This window comes from Vanessa tameamea, chromosome 6, assembly GCF_037043105.1.
Source record: "Vanessa tameamea isolate UH-Manoa-2023 chromosome 6, ilVanTame1 primary haplotype, whole genome shotgun sequence".
Lineage (NCBI taxonomy): Eukaryota > Metazoa > Arthropoda > Insecta > Lepidoptera > Nymphalidae > Vanessa > Vanessa tameamea.
Window position 1 is genome coordinate 6,874,352 of NC_087314.1, and position 20,926 is coordinate 6,895,277.

A 20,926-nucleotide genomic window follows, 5' to 3' on the forward strand; every position below is an offset into this window, starting at 1 on the left:
ACCGATATGAGTAGTCGTTGTCTACGTTTGCCTTACCATTGTACTGTTATCACGTAACAATATCATCATATATCATTATTTCATTCTCGTTATGTTAACAATCTCAGCAAGAATGCGCATTGTGTGCCAAACACAGTTGCCACTTCCGAGCGCGGCTGAGAGCATTCGGTGCAAGGTTCCTGTCACACTATTGTTTGAAACAATCGGTTTAGCGATACGACATCGACCATTAAATATTCGACAATAAGGCTAGTTTCATATCAATCGATGTATAGGTATGGCGGTTAGTTAACCTGCTTGGATGTTTCACGTTCAATGTATAACGTGTTAATTTATTTGGTTCTTTCTCATCAGTTCTATTGTTTGTATTATCTATTCAGAGCTTAAGCAAGGCTGCCGTCAAGTGTACAATACAACACATAGGTACTCATAAGATAATTTAAATTTTAAGTATACATTGATTTTTTATTTAGTGGATATCATATTCACAAATATAAGAATGAAACTTAAACATATACTATTTCATAAATGAAATACTGTTCAAATATATTGTGTATAATACGATTGATTTAAACAAAAAATTAATATGTAAGTACGTAAAACATGCAAACGAGTCGATTTTTGAAAAATGAAATCCATTAATAGTCTTTTATTTGCTATGCCTGCAAGTCTGACATTCACTGTTATATATTAAGAAATATCCGTTACAAAAGAGACTGCAATAGGTTTCATAGTTAAAACGGACACGGTTCGAATAATAGTTTCTCGTGTGGTAAAATACTTAATCACTTATTAATTCAATTTACATAATTTACAAAATTTATGATAATAATATATAATATTTTTTTTATAAATTAACAATTTAAAATTACTTGTAAGACTCTATTTCAAGAAAGTTATTTTGTTGATTAAGTTGTTTTGATACGAGACAAAAAATATGTGACTTCCGGTAAGTCTACTGCATGGCTTATAGTAGACATCATTGATATATACTATTATAATCGTTGTTTTATATAATATAATATATTGGAAGTATACGATTGTTGTAAAGAAATAAAAAAACATACAGATAAACCAAAAATAAATGTAATTCCAAGTAATAGAAAAGGCACGGGAGCAGGTTCACGAAGAAATGTTTATTTAAAAAAAAATGATACTGCATGTTTGTGGTAAAATATTAATGTTATCGAATCAATTAACAGATAGCCATGGGAACTAAGATGTCAAGGGATTTTTCTTGTAATGAAGATGGCTCGATCACCCTTTAAGCTGGAACACTTTATTACTACTTGATAGTATTCTGGTTTTGATACTTCATTTGTTTTAGATATTCATAATATCAATCATGTGTACGGTAACAATATTATTAAATAAAAATATATGTATTATGTAAGTTACATAAATAATGCTTGCGCAATTAAATACTGAATGAAGTCTTGCACGTATGTACGCGTGCGGTAGAACTTCGTCCACTTTCACTGCCAGGGCGATTGTACGAAAGTAAAATTTATCTGACTATCTGGAACCTTCTTTGAACCAAGTAAGCATGATAATCATTATTACTTGTGTTCTTAAAGGTACTTAACTCAAAATTTTGTTATTATTATTGAAATCGTTGTCGCCTGCGGTTTCGTTTTGGGTACTCCTTTTTATGCCTAACACTTGACGATTAACCATTAGGTGTTAGTTATAAAAAAAAACAGTAAAAGAGCACAGACAGACTGACAGAGTAACTTTCGCGTTTATTATATAAGTATAAATATATTAAATACCTAACATGTCATGCTTATATAATAGTCTGGTACTATTTTTTTGCGATCCGATCATTATAGGAAAGCACACAAAGCCGTTGTTTCTGAATTTGATATTTTTCCAGTCGTGTTGGCTGACTATGAAAGAGGACAAGGGTGGGCTGCACTTGTGCACAGTTAACTAGTCTCCCTTAGAATGATGGCCGTGGCCGAAAGTAGTAAATCATCAATTCAATCATCATAGTAATTTTTTGAGAAATCAATAATGTTATAATTTTTTATATATAAATTTTAATATAGATTGGGTATTCTCACCCATCGTGATAATCGTTAGTAACTCATTAGTATTCCGTTAAAAAAAAAAAAATTATACAATAATTAATTGATTAATCTTGATTAGTAGTGACGTGAAAATGGCTAAAAACAAAAATTTCAATCCATAGCCCTATACTTCTAGTAAATATTACAGTCCAATTACTAATTAAAAAGGTATAAACAGATTACGTGTTTATTATGTAACACTTGGCATGCATAATCACTACATCCACCTTAAGTATAAGTTATTCGGTCACATATTTGTAAGCAATCCAAGTCACATAATATATTCATGTTTATGAATAACATTTCTGACGCCGTGCGCTATGCATCGAACTGATCGAACTTGGTGCTGTAGTTGATAATAAGTTGAGTCGATCCATAAATCACATCTAATAATATCTTAAATGTTTCTATGTAAAATTATTGTTTTATCAAATCAAATGTTATTTAATAAGTTTATTTAGTTAATATTGGGTGAAAAAGGTTAATAAAAATGTTTTGTTGTGGTTTTTTATTATGAACTTAACCAACCACGCTCATTATAAACGTTTCTTGAACTACCGGATATTTCTTTGTAGATTTGCTGTTTGTTTCCATAGTAGCATCTGTATACTTTGCCCCCAGGCGGTTCGTATCTTCCGGCCCTGCGCGTGGGTTTTATCTCACCGCTATAACTACACCAAGATTCAAAACAAATATAGTTTAAAGTAACTAAATAGCCTCCCGTTTTGACGAGTATTTTATTATCTATTTTAATCATTTCTTTAGCCTTAAGACCATCGGCGTAAGGCACGTAGCGATCAAGAACACATGTGACTCTTTTGTCTTGAGTCTGTTCACATATGAATTCCTCCTGCGATAAAACATTGGTTTCGTTTGGCCTTGCCACGTTACCAATATCTACCAATTTGGTGTATGAATCAACTTCGTCCTTCTTATGGCATACTCGCCCACCGTCTGAGTATGCTAAGCAATCTATCAAATAGAATAACTTATTCGGTATATTATTCGATAGGAATAACAACTTATCTATATTTTTATAATAATTATATTTCAAACTTTCGCATTTATATTTCTCAGGCATTTCTAGATAGCAGTACTTTACTGGTAATTGGGGTAAAGCTAATTGAGTTATAGAATATATTTTTAAAGCTTTGCATTCTTGCGAGGAACAATTATAGAATAAACCATTTTTTGCGCTCGGTAGATAAGGTTCGTGCGATGGAATGTTACTATGAATATTTCTTCTGTGCTTGGGAACATTAAATGTCTTGCATATTGGAAAATTATTCTGTAAAACATATTAGAAAAAAAAAATTTGATTAAAAAAATAAAATGACGCTATCGGAAACTATAACTATATTGTAAAATTTAATTGATTTCCACTATCGAGGCCTATTCTTTTTTTATTGAACTAAAAACTATAGATCGTGGTTTGCGCATAATATTTAATTAAAAATATGCAAATAATTTACATAAGAATTTGTTACGCCAATAATTTATTTTAGTTATAAATCCATTACTAAGGGGACGTTAAAAGAATGTAAGAAAATGTTAACTGCGATACGAAAAATAAATTCACATATAAATTAAATTGAATGGTATAAATATAATAAAATTAAATACCTCGTCAATAGTACATACGACATCCTTATTATAAAGCTGAAATATATATGTAAATATAATTACAATATTAAACAAAAAATCATTCCTTCGTAAGAAAATTAGCGATTTTCCTATTTGGTAGGATAATTTAAGCAATAAATAAATATAATTGAAGTTTATTATTAAATCGAATTTTACCCACATTTAAATATTTTTTAATTGATAATTTTCGACGGTTTAATTTAATGGTTTTCGAACAGATTTTTAAAATTATTTTCAGGTAAATAAGAAAAGTATAATATGAAATACACAATATACGGGAAAAATTAAATTTAATGGTTTTTAGTCGTGCAAGCTGGGCACAGATTATGTCACGTAAGAAGGTAAATATTATAAATGACATACCGCGTAGACATCCAATAATAAAACAAACTGGAAAGTAACTAAATATAAAAGAGCGACAATCATGTCTCCGATATTACATAATGCGCGTAAAATAATTTTCAACAATAAATAAGGTAGGTACGATCATATATAATAAAAAATTACTCCTGCTCGCTTCGTTGATAAGTTATTAGAAATGAAATTGACTATGAATTTTATTGATTATAACAATCATATCAATCAATCATAACATAACTATAACAAGAGTGTTCTTTGAGATCTTGAAGTTTGAAATATGATGGTATACCATATAACATAATATTAACTAAGCTTTTAAATATACGTTTATTTATAAAATTAATTAATTTTGAACGTTAGGTTCCGGCTTAGAAATTACATTCAACGAGAAGACTCAGTGAGAAATATCTACTATCCGGTTTCGGTTAATGTAATCACTGGTTTACTTTGATTAACACCAACTAATTTATCTACTGCATGCTATTCATCACTTGTCATATCCAGCCATTTCCCGTTAGTATATCCAGTATTGCGTGTGGCCGTTTTTTATGCACATCTGTGGTATACAAATAAAAAAAAGACATTTATCCTGATATATATGTTGTACATAGTAAGTGATAAAGTAAGATACCACAGATGATAAAAAATACGATGTTATAAATATTAACCATATCTTATAGTGGCAATGCACCGCCGATCTTGGTTTAAGATTGCTTGATGGTTACGCTACTTTTACTAAGATTATTTATTATTACAATAAATTACGTTTTTGTTACTTACACAAATTTTGTCTGAAATAAACTGTTATACATAATAAAGTAAAATAATTTAAACTTACCAGCAGAAAAAGCTTTTGTTTAAACATTGTTCATCACAACAAAAGGCGCAGTTGATCCTGTAACAATAATAAATTAATATTAAATTTATTAATATATAACGTAGACACGAATATTAATAACAGATTGTTCTAGCCCTTCTCGAACGATACACCTACTCACTACATAGTCTGGCGCCAATTGTATTTTATATTATTGCGTCCCAGAGTTAGAGTAACCAATATAGAGATACATACATATATGTATTTACAATCTGCTTAAGATTGTTTAAAGAAATTTGACTAAAAATAATACACGTTTTCCTATAAGTTCTATAACAACATTTGTGTTACAAATATTTGCCAGTGGTCGATATTTAACCTTAAATATTATAGAAAATTAGACATATATTTGAAATTGCAGTTTCTAATATTTTTTATTTTGCTCTATTTTCAAATTTATTATTGATTACACACTGAAGCTCGTAAATAGGAACAAAACAAAAAACGTCGCTTCAAAGACAGAGAAGAAAAGTTTTTAAACTGTTTTGTCTTTATTTATGTACATACGCACAAATATATAATTATCTTTATTGTAATTGAAGTATGTTTATAAAATTGTGTTTTTGAAGGTAATGTAACACGAAGTCGTGCTTCTTATTTTGTTAATTATGTGAAGAAGTTGATTGTAGCCACAAGATTTAGGCATAGTTCATATTTACAGACGGAAATACAGACGGTTTGAAAGTAACATTTTTAATGTGTAGATTATAGTAATGTAGCCGCTTTTTACAAAGGAGAATAACGCGTAATCTAATAAATTGATTTCAATGAATGTTATTATTAAGTTTTCCATAAAGATGCGTGTCTACATGAAATGTTATCATCGATAATAATTTGAGTATATTATGGTATTAAATAATATGATACGTCCTGTGTATTGTTTCCGTTTCCTCTAGTGTATACCAGGTTTTACATTCATATCAATGGTAAGTACAGTTAATAACAAAGTATCAATGATTATACAGAGTTATCATTTACCTTCGAGTAGTGTTATGAATCATGACCGTGTATTTTATATTACCTTCAGAGTAATTTGTTTCAGTTAGGTCAATATTATTTGCTTGTCCTTATGACTAGATATTCGTTAAAAAAATAATTGTAATAAAACTGTATGACAAATACGTACGCTATACGCTAATTTTATTCAACAAAACCCACTTTTAAGTTACACCGTACCGTTTCTAAATTAACTACATTGTTTGAAATACGTTGACGCAACTGAACAGCTCCTCATGTTTAATGTATTAAATTATGTGATGCATTGCAGGTTACATCTGATAACTCGAGATTATTTAAGCTTGCTCAGTGCTTTTGCTCTAGTTTCGACAAGGTTATGGTGGGCGTATGCGCGTTAGCGAAGTGTTCGTTGTGCAGTATCGTCATGACACGAAATATATTTTTGACATTGAAAATGTAGGTGAGTATGACGGTCGCCTTGTTATGACCGTGCCTCTCTTAGCGATTTCAAGATGATAATTTGTCGTAATATAATATAGAATGTTTGATACAATCCAATATCGTATTTCTATACCATTTTAATATCATTGGATTGATATTTTAAAAGATATTTTTACCTTATAATTATACGGTTTGTAAGAAGGTCCAATACCGTCGATACATATGTACATATAAGTAAATAATAAATACATTGAATCGACGTATTTTATACAGTTTAAGCATCTTATTAAATTTTCGTTACTTTTACTCTCGATTAAATATACCGAATGTTATTACGATAATGTATATTTATAGAAAGCGCCGTACACAATGGGACATTGAACGATAGTGAAAATACAGTCATCCCGTGCATATCAATTAGATACATTTTATGCAATAATAATAATAATTGATCAACTTCAAACGTGACGTTAGTGATCTTTTGTATACACGAGTCCTTGTGATCAAAGTTATGAACCGAATGGTAATTCGAATATCGCCACGAAATATCGGATAAATCGTATCTTGATTTTTTATTTAATTGTAATATACCATTCTTAACAAAAAATAATTGTGCGAGTACTGTTGTGTATTATATAGGTATATGCTGTATAAAAGTTATTAAAATATATTTATAAATATTATATGATCATGTGTTAAAAAAAATAAAAACTACCAATTAAGTTTTTTTATTGATATTAAATACTTCATTATTGCTTACAAAAAAGTAATGATTGATTTTCAATATTGTAATTATATTATAGATTTTTCTTTTAATGCGTCACTTGTTTTGTATAATATTATAGAAATATAATTATATATTTCTGAAAGTATTCTCTTAATTTCTTTGGAGTAGTTTCAACTGAGAAACGGCAAAACTTAGTATACAAAAGGCTTATAAATATTTGTCCAGCAGAATTAATTCTTATGTTCATAGCAACAAAGGTTAAATCAAACGTAGGTGTTTTCTACTCAACGTTTGTATCAACCGCAATTTGCACGCGTTGAACTCGGCTAAGCCGCTTTTTCTCGCATATATCATTTACCTAATTGAAAAGTTTTACTTCCGATTACTATTTCAAGGTCATATAAAGTATATTCATCTTTTAAATATTTCTTAATGTTGGAAGAAATTTTTAATTGTATCGTAAAATATTTATATATATATCAACATACTTCAGATTTTTTTTTATATTTGAGCCACAGCACAGAATATTAAAACCCAGTCATCTTGTATCACACATAAATAATTGGATTGCTTTTGATTGCGCGTGTTTTATGCCCTGCGGTAAAATGAGGCAAGTTTATATACCTACTCGTATATGTTAATTGGGAAATGTTTGATATATAACGTTTTTGGTTATAAATGTGAATGGTTCAAATTTAGAGTTTTGTTTATAATAGTGTTATCTAAATAATGTTTAGTGTTTTCTAAATAAAATAAGAGTTTACTAAAATTGTTTTTATAATTATTAGTTAAAATACCTCAATACTATTTAAATTATATCATTTTGTTATTTTTTTTTCATCTATAGGTACATATTTTAAATGAATGTATTGAATGAGTCTATAGTTTTAATACATTTAAAATTAATACATTAATTTATAATACTAACTAAATAACTAATAATCTTGCGAGACTATTAGTAAACTCATTCCATGTATTATTGAAAAGATTTATATTATATATGACCCCATATTCCTCATAGGGTCAAACGAAGGAGACTGGAATTTACATCACCTTAAAGACAGATTTAGGATCAATTAACTGGTTTTTATTATAGTACCTGAATATAAAATATTTTTGGTGTAGGTTAATGTCGATGTCAATATCCTACTTCATATTATTTGATATTCAGTAAATATTTCGGAACTAAACTGGACTGAGATCTGTTTTTATGAATGTGATGATCTCGTTTTGCCTTTTAGAACATAATGTGTTTATTGACTCGTCGTTGACCTATTAGGAATAAATAGTATTCCGTATAAAGTTATATTGAATAAAATTTATATGTATAGATACTAACTTCCTTCATTTTAAATATACGTATATAAGGCCACAAATATTTAGGAGATTGGTATGAGGCAAAATATTGTGATTGTCAAATTATTATCATTGCAATTTTCTATCTGTTTTTTTTTCTTGTATAGAAAAAATTAATAGCATAATTAAATTTTTGAAGCCTTTGTAACTGATGCTTGTTTCCAATTCTAATTAAGCTATAATTCTAATCTCAGAAATCATAATCTATGATGAATATATACAAATAGGCAATGACAAAACAGTTCAGTAGTTTTTTCCATTGTATGTAAACCTATATTTTTTTAATTTGTTAGCTATTTTTAATTTAAATAAGACTATGGTATAAATGTTGCAACTTCTTAAATGTTTACTACAATTTAAATTATTATTACAGTCGAAATTTGACCAATAGACGAACACTAATTTCTATTCTAAATTTTGAGGCTAATTAAGGTGACGTTTTGGTTTGAATATACAAAAAACAAATGAAAACGCTACACAAATGGAATGTATTTAGCCTTCCTTGTGTGCATGTTTTAATTAAATTATTGTTTTTCAATAGATTATTCTTTAATTGACTGGTAGATTGCTTTGTTATATAGTTTAAAATATTTCCTTATATTACGTACTCGGTTAAATAATCGACCAATTATCAGTATTAACTTCCGAACGGATGTGAAGCTCGTTATATATTAAGTGATCTTGTGCATAATAATTACATTCATTTTTTAAATAACGTTGAGAAAATAATACGGTATAAACCTAAATTTTACATTAAAAAATGGAAAAAGTAATAAAGAACGTAATTACTCTTGAAAATTTAAAAAGGTAATGAAATAATTATTGAATAAATATAATTTATAAAATTATTGCATTAATATTAAGCTTGTTTCAAATATACAAATTTGTAAAAGGATATAAGCATGATTTAATGAGACTAAATTAATTTATTCACAAATATATAACAATTTTATTGGTTCAAAGTCAAGAGTAGACATCATGAAATCTAGTTGAGATTAGCATACAATACATAGCTTTGTATATATTATACGTTCAGTAATTCGGATTTAGGTAAGTATGTTCTATTGTTGTTAATTAGCTCATTAGCTTTTTGTAAAGATACGCAGTCAAGCAAAACGGTAAAGCGTGTGTCACGCTATACTGACTCTACATAGGTATTAGGATGGCGCATCAAGACTGACCCACATGCTACAATACTATTGGCAGATAAATGACCATTAAATAGTTTATTTCCAAGTTGAAGTATACCGAGGCTAAAGTTTTAAATCAGCGATATTTAATTTTTCGATCTATGAACATGTATTAAATTTAACAAAACCAAAACATTTTTAATCTCAATATATACCCTCGGTATAAAAAATTATCATACAGTCAAAGGCCTCAATACTTACTAAAATTATGACTAGATTAGGTATAAGTTACGACTTTTTCTTAGAAGTGCGTTTGTTATTTTAAAAGAAGCAAAGATTTTTTGAAAATAAAAAGTAATTTATAGCTCGATATAAAACTGCACTTAAATTTATTAAAATATTCAAACAGAGCGAGGCCGAAAAGTCTTTGCCCTATGAGAATCATTCGACTATACATTTGGAACATACGTTATATCTGTAATAAAATATTGTTAAACAAACTTAGTTTTAATATAAGTAAAAGCGTAGTGCGGAAATACGACACTCAAAAGCGTGGCAGTAAAATAACATTATTATTATTAAACGTCTTACTAAGAAACTTACTGCCTTAACTCTACTAGCTTAGATTTATTTAAAAAGTGGTTAGGTTTAAGTTTAATTAAATTTTTAGTTTCTACACAGGCGTCTTAAATGCTGTAATTTTATAAAATTAGTCTTCATAAAATGTCTTAGGAAATTAAAATAATAAAAATCGGCTGTTAGTAAACTTTTTTAGGATAACATCGACACGCTAATTATATTTAAACACATTAATTATAGCTTTACATTATATAATAAAATTAAAGTTATTTTGTAATCACAAATAAGTAATGATTTATTATATTATTAATTAAGTTAAATATATAAATATTAACATAATTGATTTTACGGCAATAACATATTTAATTATTATTATTTTTATTTTTACGTTAAATAAAATGTCAACTGATTGTTTTAGATTAATAAAATCTAAACTAAATTATTACTTTCGTTACACCTCATAGAGGATTTTCGCTTTGGCAAAGCTAACAGCGACATCTATTTAGTTTAGGCTTCCTTTAAAATTTGTTAAGATACGCTCCGCACACTCAATACATATATTACATAAATAATAATTAAGTAATTAGTTCGATTTATTTGTTTAAAACAAAGGGGTATCCTGTAATATTTTCTTATTAGTTTTATGTCAAGACTGCTTTTTTGTTAGTGGAAAGCTTTCGGGTCATCATACATACTCTAGTTTATTAAACATTTAACATACCACCACATACACACCTGTAATTATTATCTTCTCGGTATCTAGTACTTCCGTTTAAATATTACTAGTAATGAGGTGTAAATTTATATTCACAGGGCTTATTTTATTTAAATTTTAGGAAAGTAGAACTAACACTGCTATTGTAACTAACAAAGAATATTCACAGCATGTTATAGAGAATCGCAACAAAGGAAAATGAGGTGTGTCCTCAATACTTCCATTTGAACGAATTGTTAGAACAAAAAGATTAGGAGACAAAACGTCGCGTTCGCGATCGCATCGGACTTGGAGTTTGGCTAATAGACGCGTGTTGCGCACGCGCCGACTCTCTTGTAACTGCTGGCTGTTTACCGCCAAAACCATGTGGAGATAGTAGTTTGGAGTCAAATCATTTCATTCAGTATTACAATATTATGCAATGCACTACTTGTGGAGTTTATTATTATTCCGTTAAAGCGACCGGGTTAAGATTTGCAGACGACCTCATATTACCATTTATATACTTTGAATTTATTCATGGAAGTTAGTTTTCTTAGCAGCCTATTGTAGGAGCCTAGACGAGACTGAGCTGAATCGACCTGTAACACTTTTCTTTGCAAACGCGGCTAAGGGGCTCTGAAATCTGTGCTCTATGTTTTATTTACATATGTTGCCGATGCTGATGCCGATGCTGGTGATGCGTTGCATACATGTATCTATCTGTGGTGAATATGGATCTCTTCAATTGTAAGCAGTTGTAAATAATAACATTGATCAACACTGGTTTTGTCACACGAACTTTGATAGCTAATTTTGTTTTATCAATCTACCCTCATTATATAATTTGAGTACCTATATATATGTACTAAATGTATTATGAATATATTTATATATTATATTTAAATTAATTATAAATATATAAAATACAAATATAATATATAATGTGGAAATACTGTATATATTTCATTAATGTAGTATTTATTATTTCAGCTTTTTCTGGTAACTTTTAACCAACATCAATCAACATAAATGCATCTGAATAAAGATTTTAGCATGAACGTAAACTTGCAAGTACTTAAAACTAGATACTACATTCATTAAAATTTTGATAGGTATAAAGAGTTTCTTACAGTTTCCGATGTAACACGTCGCACAAAGCACATCTAAAATAAATTTTCAATTACAAAAAAAATCTTAACTTACGAAATTGATTGCATAATTAGTACATACTGTGTGTGTATTTTAAGCATGAAATAAGTGAGAAATAACTAAAATTAAATATCAAAAATCATGAAAATCATCAGAATATCTGTCCACTCGATGTTCGGATAACGAAACTGAGTTAGTTTGTTCCAGGTGAGCGATGACGACGATGAGCTAATGTCACTCTAAGGCGAGTTGCATGTTTGTGGATTGTCAAATTTCGTTCTATTAATCTCGTGTCCCTGCTCAGGTCACTTCACCATCTCATCTGAAACGCAACAGCATGAAGAGCACGGTCGCGTAACGACAGGGTTGCACGTTCTGTAGTTGTCCGTCGCCTGCGTTTGAATTGATTGATATCTATAAGAGTCGAAAGGGTCAAAAAAGAAATGACCGAGAAACGAGAGTGGCCCGATTTCTTTGCTCCAACGTGTATATAATATTAGTGTTGGAAAATTTAATTAGGATATCCCAACTAATGTCACAAATGCAAAAGTAGCTCTGTCTGTTACCTCATCTAACTTAAACCCCTGCACTGATTTAGATGAAATTTGAAATGGGGATAGTTTGAGTAGGGGTAGGAGGTAGGTTTCTTTTTTTAATTCACCCTACGAGGCGGTAAAATGGGGTAAAGGATTTTTGCTACAATATTTTTTAAAATTAGCGTAAATTTATTATCTAATATTTTTAAAACCATTATATAAAGTTTGCTATTTAACTTTAGCTGTGATACATATCTCCTTTTTTTCAGTAGCTTACAGGTATGCACCTACCGGCAGCATTGCCGGCCTTTAAGTAATAAGTAGGCTGTTTTTTTTTTAAGGTTCCCAAGTCATACGGGTTAGGAAAAACTGCCGAAGAAAGTTGTTTACACGGAGTGATTGTGCGAATCAGAAAATGCTTTTAAAATAGCGCTGTTGTAGATTTCTGGACATCGAATTGGCGTGGATTAAATTTCGTTTGTCCGATATGTCCGATCCGGTAAATTTCAGTCGTCCCAATTTATTCAAATAATTCGCTGGATCATTTCTCTTGAAAATGCGGTAAAAGATGCAGAGTGATCCCACCCGATCCATCCCGACCGGAAAAACCGTCGAAAATTTGAGCCGCTAGTACTGGGTATCTCCAGCCTAGAGTTGAGAGCAATACAGCGTGTGGGGTCGAATTTGCGCCTTGTAAAGTTTTAGGCGTTGCGCGACGTAAAGTACTATCTCACCTTGCTGAGCACACCAAGCTTTTTAGAAGCCAATTTGTAAATAAAGTTATTTGGACAGTCATTCCGATATATCTCCGGTCGCTACCTTCCTGCGTTGGGAGATCATAATAATCTTAAAGTATTACAGAGATCAATAAGATATTTTGAAAACGAACATTTAAAATTATTTAATATATTAATTATTCATATGTATATTATATTTTAATTATTCGTATTTTTTGGGTACGACTCTGCGTGTGGAAATCCGTTCCTGTTCCTGGTGTAAGTTTTATTGACGCGGAGAAAATATGCTATTTTTTTTAACATCATCACTCTATTTATTTATTTATTATACATACATAATGAATGTAGATAAAGTAGATTGTTACATTATGAACGAATAGTTTTTTTATTGGAATACAAATTAGATTTACATTTGTATAACACATATTATGCTTAGTATTCAATTTCTTTAAACAAATAAGTATTTTCAAAAAGGTATTTGGAATAAAATAAAATACCACACCGATTTTAAATAAGTTTCTAATATAATTTAAGATTTAATTAAAAATACTGTAATGAAATGTTGATTAGTTATAATAAAGCTATTCAATACGAATTTAACGTTAAATAGGTAAGTTAATTGGCAGCTTAGATGGCAGTGTTCTTTCATATAAATCAAAATATTTCATATAATTTCAATGAATGAATTTCAATGATTTATTATTATTAGCTTAAGTAACGCAAAATTGTGTATGATAATATTTCTAATCATTTTTAAATTAATTATTTCTAGACGATTATATCAACCGTCCCTTGCTAGTAGTTTCTTGAGACGGCTTAAAACAAAAATTAATGGATAGACTTAAGTTTCTTATTTTTTCTTAGGATTCATTGGCAGGATAATATAGCCATTTAAATTCATAGCCTTTCAGACCAAATTTAACATCTTTTTCTGTTTCAGGTTTCGGTACGTCATCAGATAGTACATCTAAAACTTCTTGTGAAATTTTAGGATGGAAACCAGTTTCATCAGCGATATAATCAACTCTCGTTCTAATCCCGTTCCGTCCCGTTACATAATAATATCCAAATTTGGCACCGTTCGTGTAACCTTTTTCATGATGTCCATGAAATCCTAAAGTGTAATTGAAAGTGTATAGAAGAGTTTTCATGTCATTGTTGGTTAAACCTGCTGGTAGACCATCAGCTTCGCCGGGATTTTTATGATAAATATCTGTATTTTTATCGACTATTTGCATTTGAGCAGCGAATAGCACTGGTTTTTTAGGAAGATTGCCATTGCCTGATTGAGGCGATTCTAGTGGTTGATTACCGTTATTATAATGTTGTTCTGGATCAACAGATTGTAAAATATCATTAAAGCTTTTAGGCTGTCTGCCTACATTAAAATTGTTTTTAGGTACAGCCTTTTCTTGACTGTATTTTGCATTATTAGGATAAGATAAGTTCGATTCTTCATTATAGGAACTGTTTTCAGATATGCCTGTGGGTCTTTCATCAGGAAATTGTTTTACAGGAACTTCTTTTTGTCCTTGAATTTGAGAAGGTATTCCTTGAGAATATTCCTGCCCTGAATTAGCACGTTGTGGATATCTTTCAAAATCTTGTGGATTATTTTGTAAATTATTTTGCCCTATACCAGATGAATGTGGATAATTCTGTTCACCACCAGAATTTTGAGGACTGTCAGATACTTTGGGTGTTTTTAATTCTTTGGAAGGTTGATTAATATTTACATCTTGTGAATATTGTTGTCCGTTAGCTACTTGATTAGGGTAATTTTGATCGGATCCGGTAAATCGACTATTACCATTATATAAGTTTTGACCATTATTATAAGAATTTTCATTCGATTGTATTTGTGTATTATAATTATTGTCGTTTTGTTCGTTATTTTTATTTATAGAACCACCACCAAACAGTTTTGGTGATGGGGTAGTGGTTGTTGGTATACTGCAATGAGAACAGGTTTTGGCAGGCCCTGGAGTTAGTTCTTGTTTTAGTGGCTGTGCTTTATTATTAGATTGTGTTGTACTTGTTGTTTTAATTTGGGGTGAAGATGGCAACGTCAGTGAGTGCCCTTGTCTTGGACTCTGGTTAGCAGCAGTTGGATCTGTAAAGAAAAAAAAAATTAAACAACGGCTATTATTTTAAAGTCATAAATTGAAAATGATAATTACAAGGCTTCACGCGTATGTTCTTCATAGACAATATCTTGAAATTTCCGTTTTCATCCGTAGCATATACAGTCACGTGATAAACGCCATCGGCAGTAATAAATCCAAACTCGCCCATAATTATACCATTTTCATCTGAAAATTAATAGGATTAAGGGGTTATTTAAAAAAAAAAAATAACTAGAAGTTAAAAAACCATATTAAAAACCAAGTGATTATAAATAGATAGGAAACTATCCTCAGAAGCAAGACGGCTACAAAAACAACTGTACCGTACTACAAACATCGCAAATGAGTTGAAGTATTTATTGCTATTTCATGTAAATTACTCAATACATAATTTTGTAAATATTATGTCAATCGGCGTCTTTTCGTCTGTGACTAAATGTAAACGATTACGCAAGCAATAAAACATGCTTTTAGAGATAAACTATTCCAATTTACTAATTCCGTTATGTCATATCTCCTTTCATCCCTTTGGTATTAAGTTGCGAATGTTTTTGTTGAAATGGATACATTATTGCGTAAGTATTACTTAATTTATCTTTATATAATAAAAAGTAAATTAAGGTTATATAAATCAATATTTCTAATTTGATATTTTTCTAAACTACGTTTAAGTGTGCTTTAATTTATGTCGAGAATTTAATGCTGCCAAACTACGAAGATTATTTTTTATATGTATTATGAGAGAAAAGAGCATATTATATTATGTAATATATTATTTTATTTTTTTCCAAAAACAGGGTATGGGAAATTTTAGTGATTTTTAAAATTTAATAGTAGTAGTTAGATTCGATCTCGATGACAAAGACAATCTAAGTCAAAGGTTATTAGGTATTTTTTGACGTGATTGATTAAAAGTCTAGGAGAATATCAAGCATATATAATAGCAAGAATATTTATTAACGATTAATTTATTGAATCGCTCTACGTGAATGAACATTGTACGTGTTGCTTAAATAATAATTTTATATACATTATTATTTATTTTGCTTTCAAAAAGTTTCGTTAACTGGGCTCCTTGTATTTTTCTACCCCAATGGTAGTTATCACCGATTTTATTTTATTGTGATTATATTTGTTTTAATTTAAAAATGATTAAATCAAAATTTTTAAGAATTTAATACGGTCACTATTAAATACAATAACATTTTAAAATAATCAGACATAGACATATTCAGTTAACGATTATATTTATCAACAAACATTATATGCGCCATAAAATACTCGACTGTCGGCACCTATATCGTCGTAGTTTGTTAATTTGTCTTTTTTATGGTTTTATTAAATTTAACTTGAAATTATTGTTACACGTTCTGCTAATTTATACACTTAGTGATTGCCTTTAAGTGAAGTAGCACTTACAAGTATTTACCAGAACATAAGTCACGATTAGAAGTAGTTTGGGTATATTTTGTTTGTTCTCCAAAACTAAATAACTTAATAAAGATTTATAAAACTATCAATATTATGTTCTCAACCAAGCCAAGTCAAAGTTGAAATAATAAATAATTATTTTATTTTAAAACGAACTTTTAATTTTTTCTTAAATGCTGGTGCTGTGTAGAATAAAATGTTGAGTTGTAACACTAAACGTAGTTCTTACTTATAAAAAAATAAAACTTTTCAAATTGATTGTTTTTATTTAAAACATCATATTTATATATTATATTTCTAGGTCTTTTACTTCAGTCGGGCCCGAACAACTAAGTTGTTAAATTTTTACAATGCAGCCAGCATTATAAAAAATCCTAGAATTTTAATTTTAAGGATTACCTTAGATTATTCTTATATATATGTATATATATAGATAGTGTGTTGCACAACAAAATAACTAAATCAAAGCCATTATTATATCTTCATGCGCGTGACTGCTACGCTTACGCTTACTTTACTAGTACTTAGTAACTTTGCGTGTACTTAGAAGCCAAAACTTGGCCACAATTTTTTCCTAAGATTATCAGTTATTTCTTTAGATATATAAATAATCAAAAAATATTAAATATAATATTTTTTTATATCACACTCAATAGGAGTCATATTTAATAGAAGAGATTGTTGATACCCTTTTTCTCATGCCTGTGTTGTTCTCCTTCAATGTTAAATCCAAATTCATATGGTCTGTTTTCATCGGTGTATTTATCAGCCTGTACTTGTAAACAGCAGGCTAATATGTAAAGAACAACACAAACAGTTTTTAGTTGAACCATCTGAAAATGCAAAAAAAATAAAATTATTTACTTAACATAATCATACCGCACTGCTGTTTATATAATAGGTTTTTGAAGTATTTTATCTTCGTATAATATTTTGTTTGGTTTTGAGATATTCCACGTCATTGTTTAGATACTCAAGTATCGTGCTCGAATTTTTAAATACTTTTAGATATAATTTATTCATGACAATTTTATACGCTTAAGTCAATAAAGGCTATTTAGTAAAAAGAACGATATCCTAATATCCATTTTTTTTTGGTATCACTAGAAGCTGATTATGTCATATATGAGTTTTTACTGACGTAAATAAAATTCTTAGGGATTTAACTTTTTTTAATCAACACACAAGTGCCCATTGAGACATTTTTTCAATCATACGCAAAAATATATTTATAATTACACTTACATACATAATTCCGGTTCTATTACGTTTACATAATTTTGTAGAACTAATATTGTACCAATAGACGGATATTTGATATGAGTAGAATCGACCATTTACGGTTTCACATATATGTAATAATTTATATGAGTCATTGTTTAATTTTGAAATTAAAACTATTCCAAAAACTCTATATTGCTAGCAAATTATTGAGAAAATTTGATCCAGTGATTATATTTATATTTAAATGATTTTTTCATAATATAGAAGGTTAATAATAAAAACATAGTTTGGTTATTGTATTCTAAGGTTTATTAGGTTTATTAGGTAGGTAATTTCCTACATATTACTTTAAAAATCGATAAAAACTTTAATTGAACTTTCTATGTTTTAAATTATCTTTATGACGTTTATGAGCCGTGATGGCCAATGGTTATAAGATGTGAATATTAACTAAGGATTCTGAGTTCATATCCGGGGCAAGCACCACTGAATTTATATACATAATTTTTATTTATAATTTTTATCGACGGTGAAGGGAAACATCGTGAGGAAACCACCATGTGCCAGCCGAGAATCTGCATTATTCCCCAACTCGCATTGGAGCAGCGTGGTGAAAGAAGCTCAAAACAATCTCCTCAAAAGTATAGCAGGAATTTGCCCAGTGACGCATTTATCACAATTTGTGAATAAAACAAAAATACAAATATTTAAAAACAATATACATTAGCAATATTATTAAGATTTTACAATGTAAGGCTTACGCGTATAATTATGCCCTCTAAAAGACTTTATTCGTAATAAATATTAATTTAATATGTACCTATGTTATTATATATGTATTCTCAGTTTTGAGCTTTATTTTTTAAAACGGTAAACATTGGCGTTATATGAAATGTTAATCATTCCTTACATCACCAATTTGCTCGCAAACTTGGGAGCTAAGATGTTATGCCCCTTGTACCCGTAGTTACATTAGCGTAAACGCCATTCAAACCGAAACACGATAATACTCAATATTGCCGTTTGATGGTAGGATATCTGATGAATGGGTGATACCTACCCAGACAGGCTTGCACAAAGACAAGTCTTACTACTTTTAGTTTACTGGACCTTATACATCTATTTCTATAGTAGCTTACATAAACTACCTATATTTTTATAATGATAATTTAGGTATTTTTTTTGTATAGAATTGTTTTGCTATAGAAGGTCAGGTTATTAAAAATTTAAGTAACATTTTTGTCTAGCCGCTTCAAATAATTAATCTTAGTAATGGTATTCGTCGTAAATGAAAAGTTATATCAATTTAACAATAGGTTAATTTTATACACAGATGGTTGAATTACCTGTTTGTCCAGCTAAAATCGAATTTATAATGATCAAAATATGATTTTGTAATAAAATAATTTTAGAATTTTAATAATTTAGATTATCTATGGTATATTTTATGTAAAAGTTTAGTATAAAAGTTAAGCTCCATTTTTGAACTATGTATTTAAAAAAATATTTACAAAGCAAGCATTTTTAATCACCTCACAATCTACGAATACATTCGAAGTAGCACTGTCTATGCTCGGCGAATAAATTATATTTATTTCTTTAAAATGAACATAAGCAAACTTTATGTTAAAATCTTTTGTTGATTTTTCCAATATTGTGAAGTAATATTCATTGTGTTTACATTTAAATTTCATATTATTCATATTTTTAAAAATTATCTGCATATAGACAAAGAGATTATGTACATAAGGATAGCAAAAGAAATATATTTTAAAATGTGCGATAAAATATGTGCTAAACTCCTTGTGGAACTTCGTGGCTTTAAATAGATATTGGTTATAATTGAAATTAACTAGGTATTTAATTTTTTTGCTTTAATCTCATCCAGCAAGTCAAACAGGTACTGTAAATTTTAAATTAATTTTGAATTTTATTATGAATAATAATTTATTATCTACTAAAACAAAAGATGTTATTAAAGGTATTATAAATAGAATTTTTAATTCGTTTTTTTTTTGTGATCGTTTGATAAATATTTAATATATTCGCAGATAAAACTTGTATTAAATAATTTGACTATAAAATATATTTTAATAGCTAAAGAAAACTTTTAAAATAAGTTGAATTTGAAGGTTTTAACAATTCGTTTTCCGGATTAAAATATTTTACGTTTACTAAGCGTATTTGTTGACAGCGGGATATTAATTTAAACACCGATTCTACATTCGGTATAGTTTTTATACTTTAACAATAACTTTATATTTCTGTTCGGAAATTTGTATAAAAAATATTTAATAGATTTTTGTTTGTACAAACTTTAACTTTTTAATTATATGTCGTAGCAATACTGAAACATGAGTATTTCGATTTTGTAATGATTTATTATGTATTAAAATAGAGTATAATAGAATCATAAAATATTCTCCTTGAAAGCAATTTAACTTATTCTTACCAATTGAATTAACATTTTTGGACACATGAAATATTATTGTTAAATCTATAAGATATCGCTATCTACATAATAAAATATAAGTTCTATTTGGTACAGTGATGTAATATTACATATATGTATATTAATTTGTAAACACTTTGGTCACGATATAAGGCAAGCCTAAACCTCTTTCATTTAACCTTATTGAATCGATCTGAAATAATTCATATTTAATTGATCAAATAAATCAGTGAAATATTTGTTTTAATGTTATATATATATATTTTTAAACCTTTGTCAGTTAATATATATTATTTTAAATATAGACAATGAAAGAGTTTTCATTGTTTTTATAATGTAATATTTGTGTACTTACGTTTTTTTATATTGCTGCATGAAGAGTGTGGTATAGTCTGTTGCGCAAGAGATCACACAAGACTGTCGATTCTTTG

The 20,926-nt window shown here is 28.8% G+C and overlaps 3 protein-coding genes across 4 annotated transcripts in view; all 3 read right to left on the reverse strand.

Annotated features, from left to right (window-relative positions):
• LOC113393246 (uncharacterized) overlaps positions 1 to 11,208 on the reverse strand; it is a 28,356-nt gene extending 17,148 nt beyond the window's left edge. The window contains exons 1-2 of one of the 2 annotated variants that reach the window (XM_026630036.2): positions 10,879 to 11,208; positions 4,915 to 4,971 (exon numbers count right to left, since the gene is read on the reverse strand). In XM_026630036.2, coding sequence (XP_026485821.1) covers positions 4,915 to 4,941 — 27 coding nt within the window. In that variant the 5' untranslated portion in view covers positions 4,942 to 4,971; positions 10,879 to 11,208. Of the gene's footprint in view, positions 1 to 4,914; positions 4,972 to 10,874 lie in introns of both variants that reach the window. The other variant, XM_064215098.1, reaches the window with a different exon arrangement.
• On the reverse strand, positions 2,568 to 4,172 carry LOC135193336 (uncharacterized). Its single transcript, XM_064215204.1, has 3 exons — positions 4,080 to 4,172; positions 3,696 to 3,731; positions 2,568 to 3,360 (listed from the first exon to the last, which is right to left on the reverse strand). Exons 1-3 carry the CDS (start codon positions 4,140 to 4,142, stop codon positions 2,584 to 2,586), a joined length of 876 nt encoding a protein of 291 aa, XP_064071274.1. The 5' UTR covers positions 4,143 to 4,172; the 3' UTR covers positions 2,568 to 2,583.
• Positions 11,209 to 13,767: 2,559 nt separating the features above from the next.
• On the reverse strand, positions 13,768 to 20,926 carry LOC113393475 (dr1-associated corepressor homolog). The gene is made up of 4 exons (XM_026630364.2): positions 20,851 to 20,926; positions 17,508 to 17,652; positions 15,443 to 15,574; positions 13,768 to 15,375 (listed from the first exon to the last, which is right to left on the reverse strand). Exons 2-4 carry the CDS (start codon positions 17,650 to 17,652, stop codon positions 14,123 to 14,125), a joined length of 1,530 nt encoding a protein of 509 aa, XP_026486149.2. The 5' UTR covers positions 20,851 to 20,926; the 3' UTR covers positions 13,768 to 14,122.

Coding starts and splice junctions, on each gene's coding strand:
- LOC135193336 (XM_064215204.1), bottom strand. CDS start 4,142: ATGATTGTCGCTCTTTTATATTTAGTTACTTTCCAGTTTGTTTTATTA. Junction 3,732..4,079: donor TATTATTGGATGTCTACGCG/GTATGTCATTTA, acceptor TATATATTTCAG/CTTTATAATAAGGATGTCGT. Junction 3,361..3,695: donor TCGTATGTACTATTGACGAG/GTATTTAATTTT, acceptor TATGTTTTACAG/AATAATTTTCCAATATGCAA.
- LOC113393475 (XM_026630364.2), bottom strand. CDS start 17,652: ATGGTTCAACTAAAAACTGTTTGTGTTGTTCTTTACATATTAGCCTGC. Junction 15,575..17,507: donor ACACAGGCATGAGAAAAAGG/GTATCAACAATC, acceptor ATTAATTTTCAG/ATGAAAATGGTATAATTATG. Junction 15,376..15,442: donor GAACATACGCGTGAAGCCTT/GTAATTATCATT, acceptor TTTTCTTTACAG/ATCCAACTGCTGCTAACCAG.